The sequence below is a fragment of the Gadus macrocephalus genome, chromosome 6, assembly GCF_031168955.1.
Source record: "Gadus macrocephalus chromosome 6, ASM3116895v1".
Classification (NCBI taxonomy): domain Eukaryota; kingdom Metazoa; phylum Chordata; class Actinopteri; order Gadiformes; family Gadidae; genus Gadus; species Gadus macrocephalus.
Window position 1 is genome coordinate 22,160,203 of NC_082387.1, and position 25,262 is coordinate 22,185,464.

Genomic DNA, 25,262 nt, shown 5'->3' on the forward strand with positions numbered 1-25,262 from the left:
TTCCCACTGCCCTTTCCCTTAAAAAAATGCAATGCAATAATGTTTATTAAAATCTTTAATTACTAAAATAAAAAGTTGTAACATTCCCAAATACAAATACCGGCTGTTGTACAGTCTGAAGGAAAGGGCGACATGCTCAGCCACTGTCACCGACCACATGACACGCCTTCAGACAGCACCATGGATTAGACTGAAGACTGCAGAGCATTTAACAGGGAGGGGAGAAAACACGCCCATATTGGTTCACCTGGGGAGGTAGGTGTGTGTGCTAAATATTTTTAATCCTTTTCCCCACGTGGCAAACCCAACAGTGCCAAGTCTTGCTGGTTTTTCCAGGCGTAGGGAACATTTAGAGCGAGACTCTCAAACAAAGTTAATCTGATATTACACATTTGAAATCAAATAGAAAAAATATATCTGTACATCTCAGTGATATGGTTTTGTATAACTGTACCGCAAGTCACTTTTTTCATGTATAGTTAGTACCACAGCTGCCAGTAAACTCAAAGCTATATATATATTTATGTGTATATTTTATACTTTTTACAATGTGTAATAAATGGACAGAAAAACAACAATGTTACCAATTCCCTTCACGGTGCATAAGACAAAACAAATGGAAGACTACTGAGAAAAATCACATTGACCGTCGTTTTAGAACAGTAAAAGAAAGTGAATTAGCACTACGGTTGTATTGTATGGTTGGGGGATCAATGAGGGGCTGAAAGGGTGGCCATAGGGCGACAGCATATTGCTCCAGATGTGCTCCATGTGATGTGTCTTCTGAGGGCAGTGACCTGGAGACAGGGCCGACGAGTGTGGCACACCATCACTCAAAAGACCTTTAGGCTTTCACTGTTATGCAGGGATCACCAAAAATGAAACCAAGCACATACATAATGCATCCCTTTACCATTCCCTTATCAGAATATATCCCATATTGAACAAAAAGAAAATTTACTTAAAATTTTTTATTTAAAATGTTTTGCATTCTAGGTATTGATACACTAGGTATCGATATTTTAATTATTTGCACTACCAATGTATTGGTAATGTAGATAATTAGCTTTTCTGCAAACCCTGAAGGCTGGGACGACTGCCATTGGTGCATCAAACTCTTAAGCATTGATGCCCCGGCTAAGGTCATTGGGTCGTGGGTTGCGCTGGAATGATGGCATTGGTGAAACGAGCACAGAATGAGTACAAATCGGAAGGTGCTTTCCAGCATACCACTACCAACCAACCGTGGCCTGGACTGTCGGGACAAAAAGGGGTGATATTATGACACCAGGTGTGAGTGTGATTAGCCATGACAAGCCGTTTAAAATTATGCCCTTTTCTTTGTTTTAGTGACATCACAAGTGGGAGAGTCCACCTAGATGTATGCTGGGTAGATAAGCACCATCTGCTTAAGTCCACTGGGTAGGCTGGTAGACCGATCTATCCAGCATACATCTAGGTGGACACCACTTGAGATATAACTAAAATCACAGTAAAATACTGATTTTCAAACGGCTTGTATGGGCTCATCCCACACCTGGTGGCATAACATAACCCCTTTCGGTATTTTTGGCACCTGGTTTAATTGCCCCTTCCAGGTCCTTTGTATTGTTAGAAGCCTGCAGTGCAGGTCAGCAGGGTTTCAGCTGTGATTCACATTAAGGTGTGCAGTGCTCCGGTTGCAGCAGGAAGTAGAGGACTGATCCGGTGGCTGTGGCTCAGTGGCATAGTGGAGAGCGTCATTCAAACAGACTGAGCTGGGCTGAGAACCACACATTCTTCATTCAAGTGGTTGTTATTCGTAGGATTATGATTTTAAACTAAATAACACATTCAGGAGCAAGCACATTTTCAATAGCAAGTTATCAATAGGGTTAGTTGACTCATTAAGGAGCAGACTCTACATTACTTCTCTTTGTGGATTCCTTCAATCAAAGTCCTAATTCTGAAACCAACATCGACATTACATCAGCTAAATCAATTCCATTTCCACCAACAATTTTCCATTATATTGATTATTATAAAAGTTATTATATATATATATATTCTCAAATACAGACAGATCTTCATCTTCGTCTCTCGACAGGGACGCTCAGTGGACACACTCACACGCAGGAAACCAAACGTAAACCCGGCGGTTCAATCAGGGGCCGGGATGCTCTTCCCAGGAGGCCCTGCGGCGATGGCCGTGCCTCCGAGGTGAGGGGAGGAAGGGCCCCGCTGCGAGGTGGAAGCTCAGGACTTGAAGACGTGCACGGCCCTGACCACGTACTGCCTGCAGATGGGACACTCGCTCATCCTCTTGCCGCACTTGGTGCACGTGACCATGTGACCGCACTCCAGCAACACGCAGTCGATCACGGCATCCATGCAGATACGGCACAGGTGGTCGTCTTGGCTGGACAGCCTGGCCTTGTCGACATCTGCAGGGGGGGGGGAGAGAGAACAAACAACAGATGGGAGTTGGTTGGACGATATAGAAAAGCCTGATGAAGAGCAAGGTGAGGGAGGGTGTCATGAGGATGCTTTCATGGGGTGGCATGCCATCGCCATAGAGAGATAGAGCGAGCGGAGTTGTAGTTGGTATTTTCTCCGTGAAGCTTGTTTGCTCAGATGTGGATAGGTCAGCCTAACCAAAAGCCCCACTGCAGCAGAAAAAGGAATAGCATTTTCTTTGATTTCCATTACAACCACTTATTGTTCTTTGACTGATCTGTAATGAGTGAAGTGAAGAAGCTTCATTGTTAGGATCTGCATGGTATTGTGATTCTAAAGGTCTTCTATCTTATCAATGACTACATGAACTTTGTTGTGAGCAGGGGGAGATATCATTCAGGGACTTCTCAACTTCTGATGCAAAAGGAAAGTCAAAATGCAGACAGCTTGACGAAACAAATGTATTATTACCATCCCGTCTTTCTCTGATCCCTATTAGCACTGTGATCAGCATCACTTGTTGATGTTGTTGTTGTTGTTGTTGTTGTTGTTTAGCACTTCCTCCAATATTGATTTAATGTTTAGCTTGTTCTCAGTTTGACCTCGGTCACTCGATAACAGCAGCTGCTAAACAACCAACAAGAGGTCAATGGCAAAAAGCGCCAACAACCATGGAAGGACTTGACAGAGGAACAAAAGCTTCTGCTGGGACAGTGAATGAATGAAGGCCCTGTTCAGTGAGCGTGACGGCCAGGAGCGGTGGTGGTCAGTGGAGGACGATGGGAGGGGGCCAATCACAGAGATGGACACACATGAAGACCAGCACGCAGTGAGCCTTTTGAGCCCGAGTGCCTTACCTCCGAGGACGCCATTGCAGATAGGAGGAGGGGGAGGCAACGCCACCACTAGTGGGTGGGACAGGTAAAGCAAGAGTCCAGGTTAGGTGGCGCTTTGGGATCAAGTGATCAACCAGTGTATAAAAGCGGTAGCATGTCTGTCATCCCTTCACTGGTGTAGTCAGTATCAGCCATCCCTACACTGGTGTACAATGAGTATCAGTCATCCCATCACTGGTGTACAGTTAAGGTCAGGGAAGGGTTAAGAGATCAAGCATAGTCTCTAGTGTTTAGGCTTTTTGACCCCCGCTGAGATTCTGGGATGGAACGAGAATCCTGGACAGCCATTTTTACATGTGATCTTTCTTTTATTCTTAATTTCATTTGATTTAGCTTTTAATGCTCACTACTTTGCTGCACTTCCCCGTTTTGGATTAATAAAGTGCAATCTTACAATGCATCTTATATTGATGACAGCAGGAATTTAATATAGCTTTAATATAAAGAGGCCATCATTATTGCAAAGGTTAAAATATATGGTTCTATTTGAATAGAAAAAGGAAATGAAGTTTCCAAAGGAAATTAGAATAATATTTATATATAATTATAGGATTTACAGTGCATGCTCATTAGGATCTACCGAACACACACCAAATATGTAGAACACAAGCTGCTTCTTACCTGCAGTCACAGCAGCACTCAGGTTGTCCACTGAAGAAATAGAAGATGGCTGTTAGCATTGTTCAAAAGTGTAACACCAATGGGATATTATTAAGATATTAATAAATATGACATAAATAAGATATTAATAAAAATTCCATAATCTTGGAATTTATATATGTGTAATTGCGTCTTTACTAACTATGCTAATTCAATAATTACTGTTATCCAGGTAAGTATTGGGGTGCATATGATCAGTACAAAGCATGACATTTAAAAAAGGTACAATATGTAACAATTGTATTGTCCAAGATCCTAAAAGGGCCATGTTATGTCATCAAATATTGAGGAAACAAGCTTTGTCTAAATATCGGCTTCTCTGACCACAATAGAACAGCCAGTAAGTTCTCGTCTGAAATGTCACTTCCCTGTTGGGCCGTTGGTTTTGGTTTGCCACATGGTTTGCAAACAAATACATCAGCTGATCAACTTACAGTGTAGGACTGGCTGTCGCTCGTCATTGTCCAAATACAATAACTGCGCTCTTCTCAAAATATAATGTTGCACTCGGCTCACCTTCAGACTTTATTCGTACAGAGTCTCAACCTGGCAACCCAAGTGAGACCACTCTTTCCAGTATTGAGATTTGTGAATTTAGAGAGCCGTTCCCATTTGAAATGCTCTGGGTCAATATTACAGGTTGTACCTTTGAAAAAATTGTATTTAAGAAAATATATTTTTTCACGGTCTCTTAAGTCAACAAAAAAACAAAACACTCACACAACCAGGGCCGAACGATATAGGTAAAAAATCGTATTGCGATATTGTCTTCTGCGATACGTATTGCGATATGACAAAAAAGTAAAATAATAAATAACAAAAATTCTTATATTTTTCCTTCATGGTAAAATGATTGGGGTGATATTGTAGTGTTTTACAGTCGTTATACAGAGCGTTATGTTGCCGAATTAAGTGGGGATGTTTTTTGTCGTGTTGCCTTTTGTTGTGGCAACAATTACAATGCGCTCTTGACAAAGTACCGTTTTTTGGTCAACGTCGTCTTTTCTGTAACCAAAATGGTTCATACAACTGACGTTTTTCTATTTGGAAATAATTATTTTTGCTTGCTCATTTTGAAGCTTTCTTCCATGACTAGCGGGGGGGCTGTCTAAGACGTCTTTGGCTGTCAGATCGTAAATGATCAACATGATCGGTGGTTCGCTGTGCATCCAGAGCCTGCATGTTACTCCCTAGCAACGAACTGTATGCAAGAACCTTTACATCCGATTAAAAGCCTTATATCAGACTGACAGAGTTTGATGCGAAAACTTTATATATCGTGCAGCCCCACACATAACAATGCGATCCAAAACATGGTAGCACAGCACTGAGCCACAGGATGGGAGGACGGCAGCACCCACTTGATCTCCGGTTCTCCTCCGTCTCCCGGTACAGACGGCACACCCGCTCCACCAGCTCCCACTTCTCACAGCACCCAGAGTAGTTGACAAAGTTCCTGGCCAGGATCTCTTTCAGCTGCCGGACCGACAGGCTCTCGATGTCCCGTGCCCCCGAGAGGTCAGACAGCGAGGCCCGGGCCCGCCTCCGCGCCTGGGGGGTCACCTGGGAGGGGGAGGGGCCCACACACCAACGCGTGAGTCCTATGGAAGGACTCTGCAGAGGCGCTCGCCACCTTCCGCAAAAGACTCAGGACTCACTTATATAGAGTTCACCTAGACTCTGCATAGCCTCCCCCTTACCCCCTCCAACCCCTTATGCACTTATTGTATGTTGCACGCCCTGGTACTTAGCGCTCTTCTTGATTTACACTTCCTCAAGAAGGATCGTAAAAGTAGACTGATAAAATCAATGAATCACCTCATGAGTGGGGACACTTGGGGTAGGGTCCAAGTTGAGGAGGGAGACAGACGTGGCATCGCCGTTGTCCTGCACATACAACGTACAAAAACAAACGCACCTTAAGATGAGTGTGCTGTATGCAATGCTGCACCACAATCCGAAACAAATGCACCAAAACGCTAATGGGTAGTATGTAAGGCTGCACAATAATCCGAAACAAACGCACCAAAGCGCTAGTGGGATGTATGTTTTGCTGCACCAAAATCCGAAACAAACACACTTAAACTCAAGTGAGAAGTATATAATTCTGCACAATAATCAGAAACAAACGCATCCCCCTGCACTTTTAAGAACGGTAAAAATACGGTATTTAAAAAGCTCCTCCCACTATCTAATGTTTCCTGCCTGCGACGAGGCAATGCTCCATAGTAGGGCTGCTCACCTGGCTGCTCACCTGGCTGCTGTCGGAGCCGTCCCCCCTGCCGAGCGGCCCCTCCCCGGGGGGGGCGGGGAGGGCCGCCGGCTCCGACACCGACGGGGCGACCGAGGCCGGCGGCGCAGGGGGCGAGCGAGGGCGGAGGCCGGCGGTGTGGGGGCGGTCCTCGTGGGGGGGCTCGGCGCGGTCCGCCTCGTGCTGGCGGACGTCCTCCCCCTCGGAGCGGCGATGGCAGAGCACCAGGTCCACCAGGTCCTCCTTCTCGCGGCAGGTGTCCGTGGGGATGTCGCGCAGCAACAGGTACTGCCGCAGGTCCTTCACGCGCAGCCGCATGAGCCGCGGCCGCCGGAAGGCAGTGGCCCTCAGCAGGCTGCAGGTGGCGCACGCGCGCAGGCCCTCCTGGAGCAGCGAGCACAGCGAGCAGAAGCACTTCTTGCAGTCGCGGCAGACGTGCTGGTGTGCGTGATGATGGGGGAGACACAGTGAAGCATGAACTGATTGAGGTAGACGGTTCAGAAGGTGCACGACCGATGCAGATCATGCATCGAACTTAACAGTGGTCATGGAGCTAAAAACATGGCCATAGTCAATATATGAGGCTTCCCCAAAAGTATTTGGTGAAGCACTTCTTGCAGTCGCACTCGCAACAGACCTGCTGGTGTGCATGATGATGACGATATGAGGGGGGGGAGGAGAGAGAGAGAGAGAGAGAGAGAGAGAGAGAGAGAGAGAGAGAGAGAGAGAGAGAGAGAGAGAGAGAGAGAGAGAGAGAGAGAGAGAGAGAGAGAGAGAGAGAGAGAGAGAGAGAGAGAGAGAGAGAGAGAGAGAGAGAGAGAGAGAGAGAGAGAGAGAGAGAGAGAGAGAGAGGTAAAGATAGTGTGCGGATTAAGTGCCGGTTTAGAAGTTACATGACTGATGCGTTTCATCTATGAACTTAACCGTTGTCACATAGCTAAAAACATGGCCATAGTCCATTTTTGAGGACGAAACACGAGTATTTGGGGAAGCACTTCAGTGTCATCACAGTTAGCCTTTTTTCAATCCTCCACATCTGCTCTTTCCTCCAAAGAGGTGGAGTCAGAGAGACAGACGTCTTCTAAGTGACAAACCGCAAAGGAACCTGCTCATGCTCTCTGAAATGAACAGACAAACATGCTCCCATAGCATGCAAGCTATATCATATGCATGCATGCAGGCATGCATGCCATGGGAGCAGGATTGAGGTCCAGAGCTTGGAGTTGACACCTTGTAAGCTTCAGGCTTCAAGAAGAGCAGTTTCACTCCACCGACACTCACTATGACCAGAGTGGGGTGTTTCTGCGTCAACTTATATTGGCCGGCCAGCATCACAAACAAGTATTCCATTTTATTTGAGGCTTCAAGTTGTCCTCGCCAGTACGGGACTGATGATGTAATAGTGCTTGTTACGAAAGCATCAGAGACCCCATAGGATAACATCAGTAACAGGAAAAGCCAAATAATGCCACTGTCATTTCCAATAACATCATGTTCAAGAGAACTATGCTAATACTTTGAAACATGGGCTGCATCTTTACACATGCATAACATTCATTAGATCTATGGCTGGCTGGGTTAAGTGGAGGATTCTATATTTAAACTCTGAATGTGTCCTCATTAAGGTATTTTGACCAGAATTCTAGTGTACAACAAATGAAGTAAATGCTTTAACAATTAATATGATACAAGTCCAACAGCCTTCAATGGTGTCCAGCCACCTTACCTTGCGTCTGAAGACAGAAAAGGTCTGGCCACAGGCTTTGCACACAAGACTTTGGGTCCCCGAGGCGGTCGGCGGATACGTAGAGTATCCCGCACTGGGTGCGAAGCGAAAGGGTCCAGCACCAGCTCCAAAGCCTGGCTGCTGGCCTCTCACTGCCCCCGTGCCCATGACCTCATTCAGCAGACCACAGCATGAAGCCCACATGGACGAGGCCCCAGCCTGACGAACACAAAACAAAAACCGTCATGTGTTTGGTGGGTCTTGTGTGTTCGAGTTCTTTCGTGCTCCACTCAAAGGCAGATTCTTGCGATCCAAAAACAGCAGCACTATCTGAAATATTAATAGGCCGATCTGTGGTGTCTTGAATGTAACAGGCAAACGACTATACGAAAATTGAATATTTATTGAAAAAGGGTTGACATTTTCCCAGTGCAGAAGTAAAATACATGCAAAAAATATGTAATATATAATGTAATATGTAATGTAAATTGAACAGCCCCTAGACACATCAAGGCCAATATAGTTTAAACAAATGCCTGTACGACGCACAGTCTGTCCAGCTCATGTGTATTATGTATGCGTTCACTAGCAATCATGCAGTAAAAAAAAACTATTAACAAGATTATCTCTGGTAAATGCAATGCAAACATCCTCCATGATATCTGCATGTAGCTATGAAGAGTCTTGGCCAAACCACCAATAATAAATTAATGTATTTACATGATCACATACAACCATTTATGCGGTGTTTAACTACCTGTGTGTATCTAGTTATTGGGTATTCAAGAGTCAGTAATCCCACCGTCAGCTTAACCTGCCGACCTAACAACATTAGAGGAGCTGCGGGAGCTGACGGCTGCTAGCTAACAGGACAACAACACGTATCGGACTAGCGGGGGTTGAGCTCACACAGACGGAACATAATAATAAATACAGAAGCGGACCTTCATCGCAGCTCCAGTGTGTGGCCTGAGGGAGGGCAGACGGACGGTCCGGTCATTGCGACAAGTTGCACTTTCGAGCTAGCCAAAGCCTTCTCCTTCTTCTCGGTCCACGGACCCATCGGGACGCGCAGGTCCACACTATGCTGGTGCGCAGTGTTGCCAGATTGGTCCAGATATCCCGCCCAGTCTGGCAACACTGGCTGCAGTGGGCTGCAACCACTGTGTCCAGTGTTGCCAGAAGGGAAATCTGGCCCAATCTGGCAACACTGCCTTTGGTGCGGCTGACGATGACGTAGTGTTGTGAATCCACCAACGGCAACGCATTGCGGAAGAGATGCGCAGAGGAGGCCAGAGCAGAGCTGCGTTTTTCACGCGCAACTTTCATTTACCCACAACTATTACTTTTTACATGTTGCCGAATCAATGAAAATTCGTATCGTAAGAAGCTAAACAGTGTCAGCCTACAGCTGACACTGCGTTAACTTAGGCCGGCTAACACGGCATACGGAAGTCTCAAAATGTATTTTAATTGGAGATAGAGTTGTTTTAACACCACCTCTCGGGTGCTCTCAGATGTAGATTAGATCATATATTTATGAGTCAAATATGCTCAGCTCATCAAGTGTTTTCCATTATAATCACATTCATTATAATAACATATTTAAGGACAATTACTGAATATATTAATGGAGAGGGGAAGGGAACAAGATGGATCATCAAATATACAATATATGTTCACATCAAACATATGTAGATTTATAAAAATATAGATATAAAATATAGATATACATACAGATATATTTATATATTAGCTTATCAAAGATTTTGATTGTATATTTATTGCGTGTTTTTTATTATGTTATTATTTGAGTTTTGATATCTACATACTAAACAATACTTTTTTACTGTATTGTATGTTATGTTTGTGACTGTTGGCCGTGCACCTAAAAATACAATTAAATAAATCTAAAATCAATCAATCAAATGTACATTTATATTAAATGTAATTGAACGTTCATATCATGCATGACATCTTATATGTATGTTTGAATTGGTAGATGGCATATCGAGTGTTCTGCGCTCGATTGGTCGGGCTTCCGGAATGTGTGACGTATTTCAAAATGGACCGGAGGTTTTTTTTATCACATGAAATACAATGACACGAGCAAAGTAGTTGGCCTCGTATGCAGATGTATGTATGTACTTGTATGTAGATGTATTATTACATATTTTTATCCAGGTCCTTTCAATGCAAGTGGTTAAGCTTGCTGGAGCTGGTTGATGGCCAACTAGTATCTCAAGGCTGCAAACCAGATTATCTGTCATCAGATATTCGCACATCAATATTTCGTTTTATGCCAAAGAACGAGTCACTTTTAAACAATGGCAAGCGTACACGAGAGTTTATATTTCAACCCCATGATGACAAATGGTGTAGTTCACGCCAATGTGTTCGGTATTAAAGACTGGGTGACGCCGTACAAAATCTCCGTCCTTTCCTTGCTGTACGAGATGACTACTTCCAAGATCGCTCTGCAAGAAAAAAGACGGCTCAACAAACTGATTTTGCCCTTACAACAGGTACACTGCACACAGTAGGTGATATGCAAGTATTCAAAAATACTACAATGGTTCTCGTTACCCGAGTCTTTGTTTTTTTCGTTTTGGGATCATCATTAGGGTCCAGACCTGCAACTTGGACAGTTCCTTAAAACTGTAGAGGATTGTTGCCCTCAAACTGCATTCGCTGTAAAAATCAGGTAACGTTAATGTTCTCATGTAGGTGTCTCAGCTTTAGTCTTCCATCTGCTGTTTGCAGTGTGACATATGTTTTTACATTTCATCAAAGGTTGAATGAGATGGCTGATGGAGAACTTAAAGACATGGAGTTCTTCTTCACAACCCTACCTAATCCGACATTTGACTCTGAGGCATATAAAACAAGTGTTGTCGGTGAGTTTAGCATGCATCCTTATTTGAAATGCCTCTTTAGACTCGTCTTTGTCTTTATTCCTAAAACGACCAAGTCTTCCTCTTTCCTAGGTCTGTTTATTAGACACATGCTCCTAGCCTACAACAAGCTATCCTTTAGCCAGGTGTACAAACTATACAAGTCCCTGCAGCACTACTATCACGTTTACGACGCCAAGCCAGTCGATGGGCAGATGGGGGTTCCGACGTTTGTCGCCGATGACTCGGATATGGACCTCACCAGTACTGAAGTAACCATTGGGGACAAGATGGAGAGGGAGTTGGACTCCCCTCTGCTTATATCAGAGCTTCGGTTAGTGATGCTTTTCATTATCAAGTTTAACATTGGCGTGACTTGATGTGACCTAAGTTATGCAAGTGTGGAGCTGAACCAAAGCTAGGAGAGTCTAAGCAGAGGTACTGTTAAATTATGGTTTAAGTGTACATGTTGGTTGTTTGGTTAACAAGGACTTTTTGCGTTAGAAATGAAGATCCAGTCAGCAGAGGTCCCCTCTCACAGAAACAAGCGGAATACTTTCTTGCCAAACAGGTGAGTAAGATCATGGAGGGATACAACTTTGGTTTTAACGGTGGGCTTATAAATGAGAGGGGGTGGAGGACGGACCTTCAGTTTGGGCGGGACAACCTTATGTCAGGGGTGGATTGGGCAGATCGGTTTTGACACAAAAAAAATAAACTTGAGATGGGCGTCTTGAGGGACCAATGGCTGGCTGCAAACAGAAGTAAGGGATCTAACCTGGTAAAAGCAACGTGTTGGGTCAGACTAGAGGAAGCCTATGTCAGGGGTAAATAGTAAACTGCAGTTTATGAAAAACCTTCCTCCTCCAAGGCATACCTCCTGAAGAACGATGACAACAAAGCCCTGAGGCCTGCCAAGCTCCAGGAGGAGCTCAACAACATGCTAAAGTTCAACCCCGACTTCGCTGAGGCGGTGAGACTCTGTTCCGATCCACTGACCCACCCACCTCAGTTTAACACGCGTCGTTCAGGAGTTGCTGTTCTAGGTTTCTTTCGTCACATTTTATTATGAATGGACAGACTACTGTGCTGCATTACTTGGCGGCATTATCTTTTTGTTTTCTTTGTAGCATTAACTGGATTTTGAGACTGTTAACATATACATTCTTGAATGAAGATTGTATAAGTAGTAATATTTTAAAAAATAAAGTATTAATAAAGGCATACCCTCTGTAACTGCACAGAGACTCAGCACATGATACGGTGATAAATCTTTCACTATGTCTTTAGTTCATCCTCCATTTCTTCCTCATCTTATGGCCCCCCCAGCACTACCTGAACTACCTGAACAGCATGCGGGTCCAGGACATTTACATCTCCACCCACAGCCTGCTGCACTACTTCGACCGCCTCATCCTGTCCGGCAGCGAGGGCAAGAGCAACGGGGACGAGGGCTACGGGCGCAGTCTTCGCTACGCCGCGCTCAATCTGGCCAGCCTCCACTGCCGCTTCGGCCACTAGTGAGTACAAAGGGGTTTGACTCTTTGACGCGGGTTCAATCCCCAATGTCCACAGCCTACCCTTAAACGATCCTTCAGCAAGAGTTCTAATCCCTACTTGCTTTTGAATGACAGGATTCTTAATTCACTTTGGATGAACGTTTCTGCTTAAGGACTAAATGGTCATGTTTAGTCACTGTGTAGTTTAAAGTGGGTCTCTTATTCACCCTCGACCCCTCTTTTATGGGCATTTAGTCAACTGGCTGACCTCGCTCTGCAAGAGGCTATCCGCATCGCTCAGGAGTCCAACGACCACGTGTGTCTTCAGCATTGCCTGGTAAAAAAACAACAACAATATCCGTTATTATCAGTTATAAAATCTCAGTCAGGTTTTCCGGTTCTGTGGTGGTTCTTCTTCACACGTCTTTGTGTTTCGCTCCATTCTTCAGAGCTGGCTCTACACGCTGGAGCAGATGAAGGGGTCCGACAGCTCGGTGCTGACAGAGGACTCGGTGAAGATGGCCGCCCACTTCTGCCTGCCGGTAGGAAGTGAGGGTCCTGACGGGAGGGAGTTAGTGGATCTGTAGCTCAACAGATGCTGTCCTGCTGTGTGTACACCTTTCTTAAAGCAGTGTGCCGTTTTGAAAATGGAGGTGGGAGGGAATGTCTGAATGGTCGATGACTTAAAGGTCCTTGCCGTTGTTTTAATGCTTTCTTATTTAAACTGAAATACTTTCAAAAGCATCTCCATTAGCATCACGGCACAATGCAAACCCTCTAGATTTAATAACTATATACATTTTCTGAAAGTATTAGGCGGGCAAAATGAAACGGTGGGTGGTCATGGACATTTTCAGTGTTGCAGACTGAATAATAATCCCTACTCATGTCTGGATTGCAACGAAGAAGAGAACAAACATCCCATGTTGTTGTGCAAATGCTGTATGTAGTTAATTAAGGTAGAGTGAAGACATTAAACAATCGCTAGCTGCTATGCTAACTAAAGATATGATAATGAATATTTCGCCTAATTCGCTTATTATTCGCTTCATATTTTTCTCTTAATGAGGTTTTCCAACATTATTATGAGTTCCCCTAGCCTGCCTATGGTACCCCAGTAGCTAGAAATGGCGTTAAGTGTAAAACTAGCACTAGGTATCCTGCTCCACCTTTGAAAAATGAAAGCTCAGATGCTCTGATTTCGAATTTGACCCCATATGTCGTCTTAAGGGGCCAAGTTACCTCCCATTTCTCTGCCTTGCCCGCCCAGAGATTTTGGCCCGCCAATTAGACAATGCGCTACGAAAGTGTGTGTGTGTGTGCGTGCGTGCGTGCGTGCTTGTGTGTGTGTGTGAGAATACACACACTATAACACGTGTTATACAGTACACTTCTTTGTTATTTGGATAACCGTTCTGCTGTTGGTGTTATGCCGCATAACCAGTCGGGTTCTCTGACGTCTCTGGTATTTCCACAATGAGACTCGTAGCAGGGGGGGTTATCTCAGCCATGGTTGGGAATGAATTTGGAGAAAGGAACTTTGGCTTTGACTCCCTGGAGTACATGAACCGCGACATGGAGGAGAAGGGGATTGTAGCCTGCGATTGTCTCCCGCCGGAGCCCCGATGCCCGGTGCCTCAGCAGCAGGCAGTGAGGCTACAATCCTTTCTCCTCCATGTCGCGGTTCAGTCTACTTCAGATTCATGTGGAAGTGGAAGAACCAGAGACATCGGAGAACCCGACGCAGTCGTTTGAGATTCATAATATCGTCTGGAGGCGCACACAGCTTTTGGCCGTGATAATATACATCATATGATATAGATATCTATGCATGATATATTATTTAGATATAGAGCTCCAGGACTGCCGCCGGATCACCGCGAGTGTTCTAGAATATTTTACGGAACACTGCCAAAAGCTGTGTGCGCCTCGACATTGCAATACATCCACTGTAAACACGAGCACATGGTACCGTGGCCACAAGCTGCTCAGGGCCACACCACCACCCTCCACCTTGACTTGCCTCTAAAAAACGTGGAAAGCTCATTGTGGGACTGGCTCGTAGTGGCTGTAATTCGGCACCAAGGCTGCATTTCTTGACCGTCTTCAAGTACTTATTAGGGGCCCACTAACAGCTATATAAAAGCATTCATAAAGTAGCATGACATGGGACCTTTTATTTATTTCTCAATCTGGCCACGTTTCACTGCCAAATGTTTGGGGTTTGTTTTGGTTTATTACCTTTTTAGCAGCGTCCACCACAAATCATATTAGTTAGAATGGACATGTGGATTCTGGTGGCAGGGACCTTGAACATCATTTGGCTGAGCGGTCAGAGTGTTCATCATACAAACCCGAGGTTGTCTGCTTGGCAAGAAGAGGTCATTCATCCATGTCTTGCTGTAGTTTTACAAAAACCTGTTGTGGAGGTGGGGCGGCGTCTGGCCTGCAGGGGGAGCATGGAGCACCGGGTCCGCTGGGGTGATAGAGAGAGCGTCTTCCTTCTCTCTCTCTCAACCCCTGACTGAAAGACAAGCAGGCACATAAATACACACTTCCTGATTGGGTCAGATTGCAGACACCTGTCCGCAAGGCCAGACGCTGCCCCACCTCCACACCTGTGTTTTACTTTCTCGGTTCAATAGAAAAGCACAATGACCACTAGCCACAATGGGGGATTCCTTATGAGTATTAACACCTTGTTACCCTTAAACGGTAGGCTCATAGCCCCATATTGCAATTAATCCACAGTTTGAAGTTGTATTTGGCACGGCTTTCTCAGCATCCCTGCACAGTGAGATATATACTAAAATATGTTGCATGAAGCGCTACAATGAAATATGAATGCACCCATTTCAAATTGTTAAAAGATTGTCAATGTATTGGTCCCACTATCAATCATGGAATCCAACGTTCTCGCTCTCCCTCTCTCCAACACACTGACAACAGACCATCTGTGCATATCCCCTCCTCTCCGTGCTCATTCTGAACCACAACATGGCCATGCGTGGGAGGAAGGATTGATGTAAGCTTTTCTCTGCAGAGAAGACGGCTGGCCAAATTCATTAATATAATCAATCCTGAGTTTCCAACATCCATATAACGGATGTTTGAAATTCCACAAATTTCTATCAAGTATGTGGTCTGAATCTCAATTCAATTCAATTCAATTTTATTTGTATAGCCCTTAATCACCATTACAGTCTCAAAGGGCTTAACAGGCCAAATATTTGCTATCGTGCTATCCCTCCCCCCCATGCTGTCCCTCCGATGCCCTCAATGAGTTCTTCTTGAGAGCACATTTTAAACTAAAAAGTATAGCATATTGTACCTTTCAATCCACATACACACACTTCCTTTACTACCAATGTGAATACACAGTGTCAGTTCACATGAAACAAAGAATTGCACAGTTAGTATGTGCTCATCAGTCCACCCCGCTCATTAACTGCTCTCTCTTCTCCAGTACTTGGCCTCTCTGGGCATCCAGTCGCTGGTCCAGCAGGGGGCGGTCCAGGGCAAGTCAGCCCACGAGCTGATGGACGCGCTGAAGGACACGGACATCCTGCACTGGAAGCACAGTCTTTCGGAGCTCATCGAGATCAGCCTGGCGCAGACCATCTCCATATGGAGGATGTACGGCAAGAGGTCGGTACTACCCCGCCCTCCTTCCCAAGCCCCGCCTCTCCTTCCCAAGCCCCGCCCTCCTTCCCAAGCCCCGCCTCTCCCCGTACTATCTCTCCCTCCCGTGCTATCCCTCCCCCCCCATGCTGTCCCTCCGATGCCTTCAATTGGTTGAGCCCACGACTCGCATCTCAAAGCTGTTTAACAAGCCTCTCTTTGGATGTGGAAACGTTACTACTGCAATTACTCAGATACTACTTCTACGACCGCCTCTCATTGTATTCATGAACATGGTTACATAGTCGTGTGCAAGCGTGCCTAGTGTCCAAGCCCCAATTCAGATGTCGTTTCTAATGCAACATTATGATAAGTTACTTCTACTTTAGTTAGTTTTATGCTTATATGTCGGTGGTGATTTCTCTAAGACTGCAAGGGAAGCTCAGCTTCCCCTAAAATTAAAAAAAATTGAATGGTCAAATAACAACTGTTGTGTTAACATTTCATTGCGTTAGAACACGTAACATCTTGAAGACGAGTTCGTTCAGGAACAGCTGCTTATCGCAGGTTGACTGTACCTGCTTATTCTCCTACATTCCCGTAGCGTCACAGTGCAGTCGCCTGTTGAAGCTCAGCGTTCATCCACTTCAATGGGCCCGCAACACCTTTTTTGAAGGATAAAACGTCGCCGGAGCTCTCTAGTCCACAGCTCAGTCCCATCGCAGATTTTGTTAGTCAAAGGCAAACTGAAACCTATTTCTTTATATTTGCTTGGCGAAACTGCTAGACAATTTTCATCATACATTTCATACACTTATACACAGAATTACTTGTTTCAGTTTAACAGAATTCCCAAATTTCCTTGTTTGAGTTTAATATCCTTTCGGTAGTTGGCCATCACTTTGATTCAGGCCGCCTGAGGTATGAACTTCGAGTCCGGTATCAGATCAGGACTTGCAGGGTGAGTGCTCTGTGGTTTCTTGGTGTTTCTTAAAAACACAGTTGGACAGTGCAATGCCTCAGCTTTACAAACTGATATCATAAGTGGCAACAATTGGAGCTACATCTGCAGGGGTAGAAAGGAGCTTCTCCGGTTTAAAGCGGCTCAAGTCCTACACCCACAATGGGCCAATGCCGTTTAAGAATGCTGGCCAATGAGAGGCGATTGGTCAAGTCAAGACAGCTAGTTTGTATGACAGTCACAGAGCATTTCCTTGAAAGGAACGGGGAGCAGAATTTACCTATAAATAAATTGACAATTTATAGGATGTGCGCCGAAAATGAGCTTCCCCTCTTTGACAGACCAGCAGCCGCCATTGTTATATGTATATAATATAATATGTTTGATAGCAGACAAATGATGAACCTCCCTGTCTAAATGCACGTGCATGGAGGAGCCACCAGAGTGTGCCACGTGTTGGTACGGGGTGTCCATGGGGTACTGATCTCAGCTCTGCTGTTTTCCTCTGCAGCACCATGGCCCAGCAGCAGGCCCAGCTGCTTCTCAACATGAGCAGTCTGGAGCCCGTCAACTTCGGCGTCACGCAGAACAACACGGAGGCCTTCGCCGTGGCTCTCTGCCACCTGGCTGAGCTGCACGCTGAGCAGGTAGAGCTCTCTCTCTCTCTTTCTTTCTTTCTTTCTTTCTTTCTTTCTTTCTTTCTTTCTTTCTTTCTTTCTTTCTTTCTTTCTTTCTTTCTTTCTTTCTTCCCCCCCCCCCCCCCATTAGTGCAGCTATAAAGGTAATGGAAATAAATGAATCAGGCTCTCTCATGTATGGGCTTGTTGAGGGAGTGGGTGGAATCTCATAGCTTATCAATGTTTTTGTGGTTGTATTGTTTCTGTTGCAGGGCCTCTATGGGGGCACCACAGAGATCTTCAAGCACCTCAAGGAGCAGTTTCCTCCACACACGCAACACGCCAAAGTAAGTGGAGCAACACAGACGAACCAAACAGGATCACAGTTGGGCTGAGCCAGCTGAATACAGGCTCAACGGGGGGTTGGATTTTGCCAAGCGAAACGGCCCACCTTTTAGTTCAGACTAGGGATGGGCGGGAGGAATGGATTATTCGAGTACTCCTCGTTACAAATGAACTCGGTTTTGCATATACACACACAAACAAAGTTTTCTAAAGCAAATGTATAAATTTTCTGTGCGGCGCTGTCACGTTAAAATTGTACCGGGGGCGAAAATTGTACCGGCCTACGTCATCAGTTGTTGACAACTTGACAACTGATTTGATTGGGTTGTCCGTTGCCGGGCAGGTTTCAAAAAACATTCGGCTCATGTTTCCAAAGACGAAATAACATAATACAGATAACGGATCGCTAGATAACACTTGTTTTTACTTTATATTTGTATTTTATTGAATTGTTTAATTGAATTTAGCTAGTAAACTGAGTGTTTAAAGCAGGTTTCAAAAACCATTCGCGCTCATGTTACCGAACACCAAATAACATAATAGGCCTACAGATAATAACGGATCGCTAGATAACACTTGTTTTTACTTTATATTTGTATTGTATTGAATTGTTTAATCAAATTTAGCAAGTAAACTGAGTGTTTAAAGCAGGTTTCAAAAACCTGTCTTGTCACGCTCAATGAAGGAGTGCAATGAACGAGCATGAAAGTTTGCAAATGTTCAAGAACCTTCCCACGTCATTCGACGCGCGAATGTTCAAGAACCAACAGACGACGATCGCGTCGTCTGTTGCCAGGCAGGTTTGGAATTTGTCAACAACTGATGACGTAGGCCGGTACAATTTTCGCCCCCGGTACAATTTTAACGTGATAGCGCCACTAACGCATGCCATGGGCACAAAGAAAATGAAATGTATCAAATTTCTGTGTGGCGCGTGCCGTGCCGTGTGCAGGCACGACAGAATTCAAAAAGTTAAGAGATGGCGGTTAAAGCAAATGAAGAATTGAAATTCTTTAAAGAAATAGGCCGTGTAGAGAAGATCACAACGCTGAGTATTTCCATGGTCCATTTGCTGCCGTTTATTTGCAGCTTTAAATTATTTGCAATTGTTAGGCTACTTGTTTCGTTTTTGTTTTTTTAAACCGTTACAGGCCTTGGTTCGACGTGATTTAAATTGTGAGACGCCTATTAATTTTTGTAAGGAAAATGTGTTTTGAACGTGTGCAAAAATAAATAATGAATACTCTGATAACTCTGACTGTTTTGATGGAGAATAAGCATTACATGTTTGGTTGGTAATATTGCCGATCATCATCAGGCCTATTCCTGCTGCAGATGCGTTGCATTCTAAAAATAGATTCGATTAAACGAGTACTCGATTGATCCTCGAGGAATTCCTTCGATCACTCGAGTTTGAAATGTACTACTCGTGCCCGTCCCTAGTTCAGACTAAAAACTGGATCCCTTTAGTAAAATCCACCTTTGTTCTGTGGTTGCTCCTTTGTGTTCTCCTCTCAGCTCTGGATGCTGTGTGACCTGAAGATCCAGTTTGAGAAGCACATGAACGACGGGAAGTACCACCTGGCCCAGCCTCTGGTCCCCGCCATCAGGGCCCAGAACAAGACAGAGGGTCTCTACAGGTACCCCCCCCCCCCCCCCCCCCACACACACACACACCTGTCTGGCGTGGCTGTTCCTCCATCTGTTCACAGTGTGCAGCCAACCACCAACCACCCCACCCCACAGGAAGGCCCAGGTGTTGAAGTCGCTCAGCCGCACCACGGAGGCGTACCGCATCCTGCAGAAGCTCCAGGTGCACTGTGAGAAGACCAGGTGCACCGAGACCATCATCAGGTAGGACGCAGAGGGCCGCGGGGTCTGGGGCGATATGCAGCGGGAAGTCCTCATGTTCTTTTAGGTGTGTGTGTGTGTGTGGGGGTGTGTGTGTGTGTGACTAGGCAACATGTATTTTATCAGGTAGATCCTGGTGGATTTCGTTACATTATTTGTTACCATTAATATGGTTTATTTAATATGTGACATCTTTATTAGGATGCGTGTGTGCGTATTAGTATGTTTGTGTGTGTGTGTGTGTGTGTGTGTATATTGGTATGGTTGTGTGTGTGTATATGGGTGTGGGTGTGTGTAGTAACATCTTGGGTTGGCTGGGACCCGTGTCTCCTCCAGGGTCCTGCTCTCCACGGCGGAGCTCCACTGGGAGTCCTCAGACTTCTCCACAGGGCTTCCCCTGCTGCTGCAGGCCCTGACCCTGTCCCGCAAGCACCACCTCCAGGCCTTGGCTTCCAGGACCCTCCTCCACCTGGCCTTCACCCAGGTCTGCACCCCCACAGCAACCAACACAATAACATCCACAGTGTTATCGGTGCAAGTGGTTCAGATATAAATGTATACAATGCAAACAATCACTTTTCATGGATGCAAAGATGAAAGAGCAGAAGGTGGAATGTGAATCTCTCTCCCCCCCCCTAATGTGCTGTTCCTGCATCTGTCCGGTCTCCCCTCCCCAGCTGATGTTGGGGGTCCCTGAGCAGGCGCTCAGCGTCCTCCACGAGGCCTTGGAGCCCATCCTGGCCCACGGCGGCATCATGGACAAAGGGCGCGCGCTGATGCTGGCAGCCCGCTGTCAGATGGCCCTGGTCGCCACGCGGCCCAACGGACGAGAGCAAGCAGGTGAGGACCGCCCCCTCCCCCTGCACCCCCCCCAGCATCCGCTCTTGTTTCACAACAGTTTTATTGAAGGGTCCAATGTGTAGGATCCGGTAGCAGCTAGCGGAATGGGCTTATGGCAACCAACTGAGAAACTCTCAGAACTCGCGTTCCAACGGCCACGGTAGCCTGGGCTGGCCTGTATTGTGGCAGGCACTGGTAGGAATTTCCATTTTGCAAAATAAACATTTTATTTGAATCGCACCAAGGGGGATTTTCTAGCTTGCGAATAGATCAGTTTAATCAATCACAATCAGGTATCTTTTGCATAGTCACCAGTGATATTGTACATGTTGTAGGACATAGCGGAGGTGGCAGCCTGTTCACGTTTTTCGACACGAAGACCTGACTGCATCCATTGTGGTAAACTACATTCAGAGACCTGTCGGATCAGATCGCTATTGTTCATTCATCCTGATTGCAATCGGCGTAAGTGTTGACTTTCATGGCGGTAGTCGAATAGAGGTTGATGAAAGGAAGGTGTCATCAACAGTGTTGGGCAAATTACTTAAAAAAAGTAATTAGTTACAGTAACTAGTTGCTTCTCCAAAAAAGTAACTCAATTAGTTACTCCTACAAATTATAAAAGTAACTTGTTACTGTGTAAAGTAACTATTGCATTACTTTCAAGTACATTTTTAAATGATCAAATGTGTCAAATAACTACCTCTGATTGGCTTACCTTGACAAGTTAATCTACCCAATCGTTATCATTAATGCGATTGTCTCGTGCCCACTAACCAAGGAAGAACAGTAAAGAGAGAGAGAGAGATCTAGTGGGTCTGGGGAAAAAACTGCTTAAATTATAGTATACTCATATATATATATACAGGTCCTTCTCAAAAAATTAGCATATTGTGATAAAGTTCATTCTTTTCCATAATGTAATGATAAAAATTCAACTTTCAGATATTTTAGATTCATTGCACACCAACTGAAATATTTCAGGTCTTTTATTGTTTTAATACTGATGATTTTGGCATACATCTCATGAAAACCCAAAATTCCTATCTCAAAAAATTAGCATATCATGAAAAGGTTCTCTAAACGAGCTATTAACCTAATCATCTGAATCAACGAATTAACTCTAAACACCTGCAAAAGATTCCTGAGGCTTTTAAAAACTCCCAGCCTGGTTCATTACTCGAAACCGCAATCATGGGTAAGACTGCCGACCTGACTGCTGTCCAGAAGGCCATCATTGACACCCTCAAGCAAGAGGGTAAGACACAGAAAGAAATTTCTGAACGAATAGGCTGTTCCCAGAGTGCCGTATCAAGGCACCTCAGTGGGAAGTCTGTGGGAAGGAAAAAGTGTGGCAGAAAACGCTGCACGACGAGAAGAGGTGACCGGACCCTGAGGAAGATTGTGGAGAAGGGCCGATTCCAGACCTTGGGGGACCTGCGGAAGCAGTGGACTGAGTCTGGAGTAGAAACATCCAGAGCCACCGTGCACAGGCGTGTGCAGGAAATGGGCTACAGGTGCCGCATTCCCCAGGTCAAGCCACTTTTGAACCAGAAACAGCGGCAGAAGCGCCTGACCTGGGCTACAGAGAAGCAGCACTGGACTGTTGCTCAGTGGTCCAAAGTACTTTTTTCGGATGAAAGCAAATTTTGCATGTCATTCGGAAATCAAGGTGCCAGAGTCTGGAGGAAGACTGGGGAGAAAGAAATGCCAAAATGCCTGAAGTCCAGTGTCAAGTACCCACAGTCAGTGATGGTCTGCGGTGCCATGTCAGCTGCTGGTGTTGGTCCACTGTGTTTTATCAAGGGCAGGGTCAATGCAGCTAGCTACCAGGAGATTTTGGAGCACTTCATGCTTCCATCTGCTGAAAAGCTTTATGGAGATGAAGATTTCCTTTTTCAGCACGACCTGGCACCTGCTCACAGTGCCAAAACCACTGGTAAATGGTTTACTGACCATGGTATTACTGTGCTCAATTGGCCTGCCAACTCTCCTGACCTGAACCCCATAGAGAATCTGTGGGATATTGTGAAGAGAAAGTTGAGAGACGCAAGACCCAACACTCTGGATGAGCTTAAGGCCGCTATCGAAGCATCCTGGGCCTCCATAAGACCTCAGCAGTGCCACAGGCTGATTGCCTCCATGCCACGCCGCATTGAAGCAGTCATTTCTGCAAAAGGATTCCCGACCAAGTATTGAGTGCATAACTGAACATAATTATTTGAAGGTTGACTTTTTTTGTATTAAAAACACTTTTCTTTTATTGGTCGGATGAAATATGCCAATTTTTTGAGATAGGAATTTTGGGTTTTCATGAGCTGTATGCCAAAATCATCAGTATTAAAACAATAAAAGACCTGAAATATTTCAGTTGGTGTGCAATGAATCTAAAATATATGAAAGTTTAATTTTTATCATTACATTATGGAAAATAATGAACTTTATCACAATATGCTAATTTTTTGAGAAGGACCTGTATATATATATATATATTTCATAATACTATTTACGTTAAATGATTCTGTAAAATTTTCAAAAACTAGACTGGTGTGGGGAACCCCTCGCGGTTTGCATGGTCTAATGATCATATCTGATTATGATAAAAAACAAAATGGAAAATCACAATGATTATGATGAAAAAAAGGGTAATGACGAAAAACCAAAACCTCACACTCATCGTCATCATAATGATTATGACAATTTGTTACCCATGTTGAACCCTGTTTTCTGTAATGGTTGTCTCATTGATAAAACTTGGTCAAGTCTGATAAGAGTCTGTCGCGCTTTTACTGCGAACCTTGCAGGTCTCCTCGCGAGTGCGTTTCCTCAACGCGTGGGTAGACGCAGCCTAAGCCGGATGTTTCTAGTATGTAAAACTGGTTCCTCCTGATTTCTCACACTCTGATGGCACTCTTCCTCTTCCTCCTGTCAAAAACCAGCCGTGGCCATCCACACGCTGGACGAGGCCGCCTCCTACTTCTCCACCCTCAACTGTAAGGAGCGTCTGCGGGATGTCCGCTACCTGCAGGCGCGTCTCCACAGCTCGCTGGGGCAGACCGCCCAGCGCAACCGCTGCGCCATGCTCTTCCACCTCCTGGACCGCGAGCTGCAGACCCCCCGGGCGCCCACCGACATGAGGCTCTGACCCCCGGCTGCGAAGACCGCACCCTTTGCATCCGTGGACTAAAAGATAGAATGTATCTGCCGAGCCCGTGGATCGTTTGTTTGCGAGGGTTGAATGTTTTTTTTGTGACTAAAACGTATACATCGATTCAATACACGGCTTATGAATTTATGCATTGTTTCATCTCCATTTGTGTTACACTAGTACACTACCTTAAGTGCTTCAGTCTATTTCCAACCCGGTATTTGTGTATAGGACCACTAGATGGAGATCTTGTCCTATCTTCCTCAGCTCCGTGTTTTCTTAAGGTACGGCCACAACAACCACGTTACTCGCGTAAGACGCGTATAAAATCGGCAATTTTTCCATAGGGAACCATTGGTTTACGCGCGTATGAGCTGCGTAGATGCGTTACATGCGCTAAAGCAACATTTTAACCGCGTATGAGCGCACCTAACGCACCTACGCGCCTACGCCCGGAGTTCAAAAAATTGAACTTTCAACGCTCCAACGCGTGATGCTTAGCCGCGATAGCCAATCAGCGTGGAGCTTGACCCGACGTCACTGGCAGAGAGTAGTGACGCTTGCACAGAAGCATACGGCCGACATCTTTCTTTATTCTGGGTGGAAATAGTAACATAGTTACGCCATTAAATGCGTTTATGTAAACATTTTTAGCGAGAAATGTGCATTTTACTTTCATAATGTTCGCTCGGTGAATGTGAAGGATGTTTGGTTTGATAGTTATGAGAAGAGGGAACGCTCCATTCACTTGCATGGACAGCGTCTCTGGTTGCTATGCAACCTCAATGTCTTGGCGGACTATATCTCTGCTGATCAACACTACGAATGCTGGAAACACACCAGACACACCATGTGAAGTTATTTAACCCGATTATTGTTATTTATATCTGAGATTATTTAATCTAACCCGATCCAAGCTCTATCATGCACCCAAACACGGCGGCGTTTGGGTTTCCTTCCTCGGACTCCTAAATCCAGCGCAGCCACAGGCGCGTAGCTGCGTAGGACCATTTTTGACACAAAATGGTCAAGCAACATTTTAGCTGCGTTACGTGCGTAAATCTTACGCGCGGACATTGGCCGATTGCACGCACGCATGGCCGGTATAATAAAATGTAAACTGCCCACATATCCGAGAAAAAAAGAAAGAAGTTCGCATTTATGTATGAATTAATCAGTAGCATATGAAAACGTGTAGCGGTTCCTGGCAGAGCTCACCAGGGAGGCAAACACGAACGTGCATTCATGAACGTGCGCAGTGCACCCGCACATGCATACGCATGTCACTCAGTGGCCACGCTATTGAACGCTGATTGGCTGTCATCACGCGAAATTCGCGTCAAAGTTTAAATATTTAAACTCGAGCGAATTTGCCGCGGCACAAATCCTCGTGAACGCGCTCGCCTGTGCACCGCGAAAGTGTGGCGCGACGAATCAAAACTTATCGGCGGTTTTCTCTCGCGAAAAATTCAGCCAGTACAATCCCCGTGTCCAGTGTTCCTGCGGAACGAGGCTTT

At 45.3% G+C, this 25,262-nt stretch overlaps 2 protein-coding genes across 5 annotated transcripts; one reads left to right on the forward strand and one right to left on the reverse strand.

The window, feature by feature from the left end:
• Positions 1-37: 37 nt before the first annotated feature.
• Positions 38-9,101, reverse strand: rnf34a (ring finger protein 34a). 4 transcript variants are annotated; one of them, XM_060055053.1, is made up of 8 exons: positions 8,914-9,101; positions 7,970-8,188; positions 6,235-6,681; positions 5,811-5,879; positions 5,354-5,555; positions 3,954-3,983; positions 3,294-3,341; positions 38-2,423 (listed from the first exon to the last, which is right to left on the reverse strand). In XM_060055053.1, exons 1-8 carry the CDS (start codon positions 8,917-8,919, stop codon positions 2,236-2,238), a joined length of 1,209 nt encoding a protein of 402 aa, XP_059911036.1. In that variant the 5' UTR covers positions 8,920-9,101; the 3' UTR covers positions 38-2,235. The 4 variants fall into 4 exon arrangements, with proteins under 4 accessions (XP_059911036.1, XP_059911038.1, XP_059911040.1 ...); XM_060055055.1 differs by having other exon boundaries at positions 6,247-6,681; positions 8,914-9,100; XM_060055057.1 differs by lacking the exon at positions 3,294-3,341 and having other exon boundaries at positions 6,247-6,681; positions 8,914-9,096.
• Positions 9,102-10,003: 902 nt separating this feature from the next.
• Positions 10,004-23,892, forward strand: anapc5 (anaphase promoting complex subunit 5). Its single transcript, XM_060055058.1, has 17 exons — positions 10,004-10,494; positions 10,594-10,673; positions 10,763-10,866; positions 10,957-11,197; positions 11,368-11,434; positions 11,735-11,836; positions 12,193-12,383; positions 12,618-12,699; positions 12,812-12,904; positions 15,829-16,010; positions 17,456-17,591; positions 17,834-17,908; positions 19,425-19,546; positions 19,653-19,760; positions 20,094-20,241; positions 20,435-20,597; positions 23,537-23,892. Exons 1-17 carry the CDS (start codon positions 10,297-10,299, stop codon positions 23,740-23,742), a joined length of 2,298 nt encoding a protein of 765 aa, XP_059911041.1. The 5' UTR covers positions 10,004-10,296; the 3' UTR covers positions 23,743-23,892.
• Positions 23,893-25,262: the final 1,370 nt, after the last annotated feature.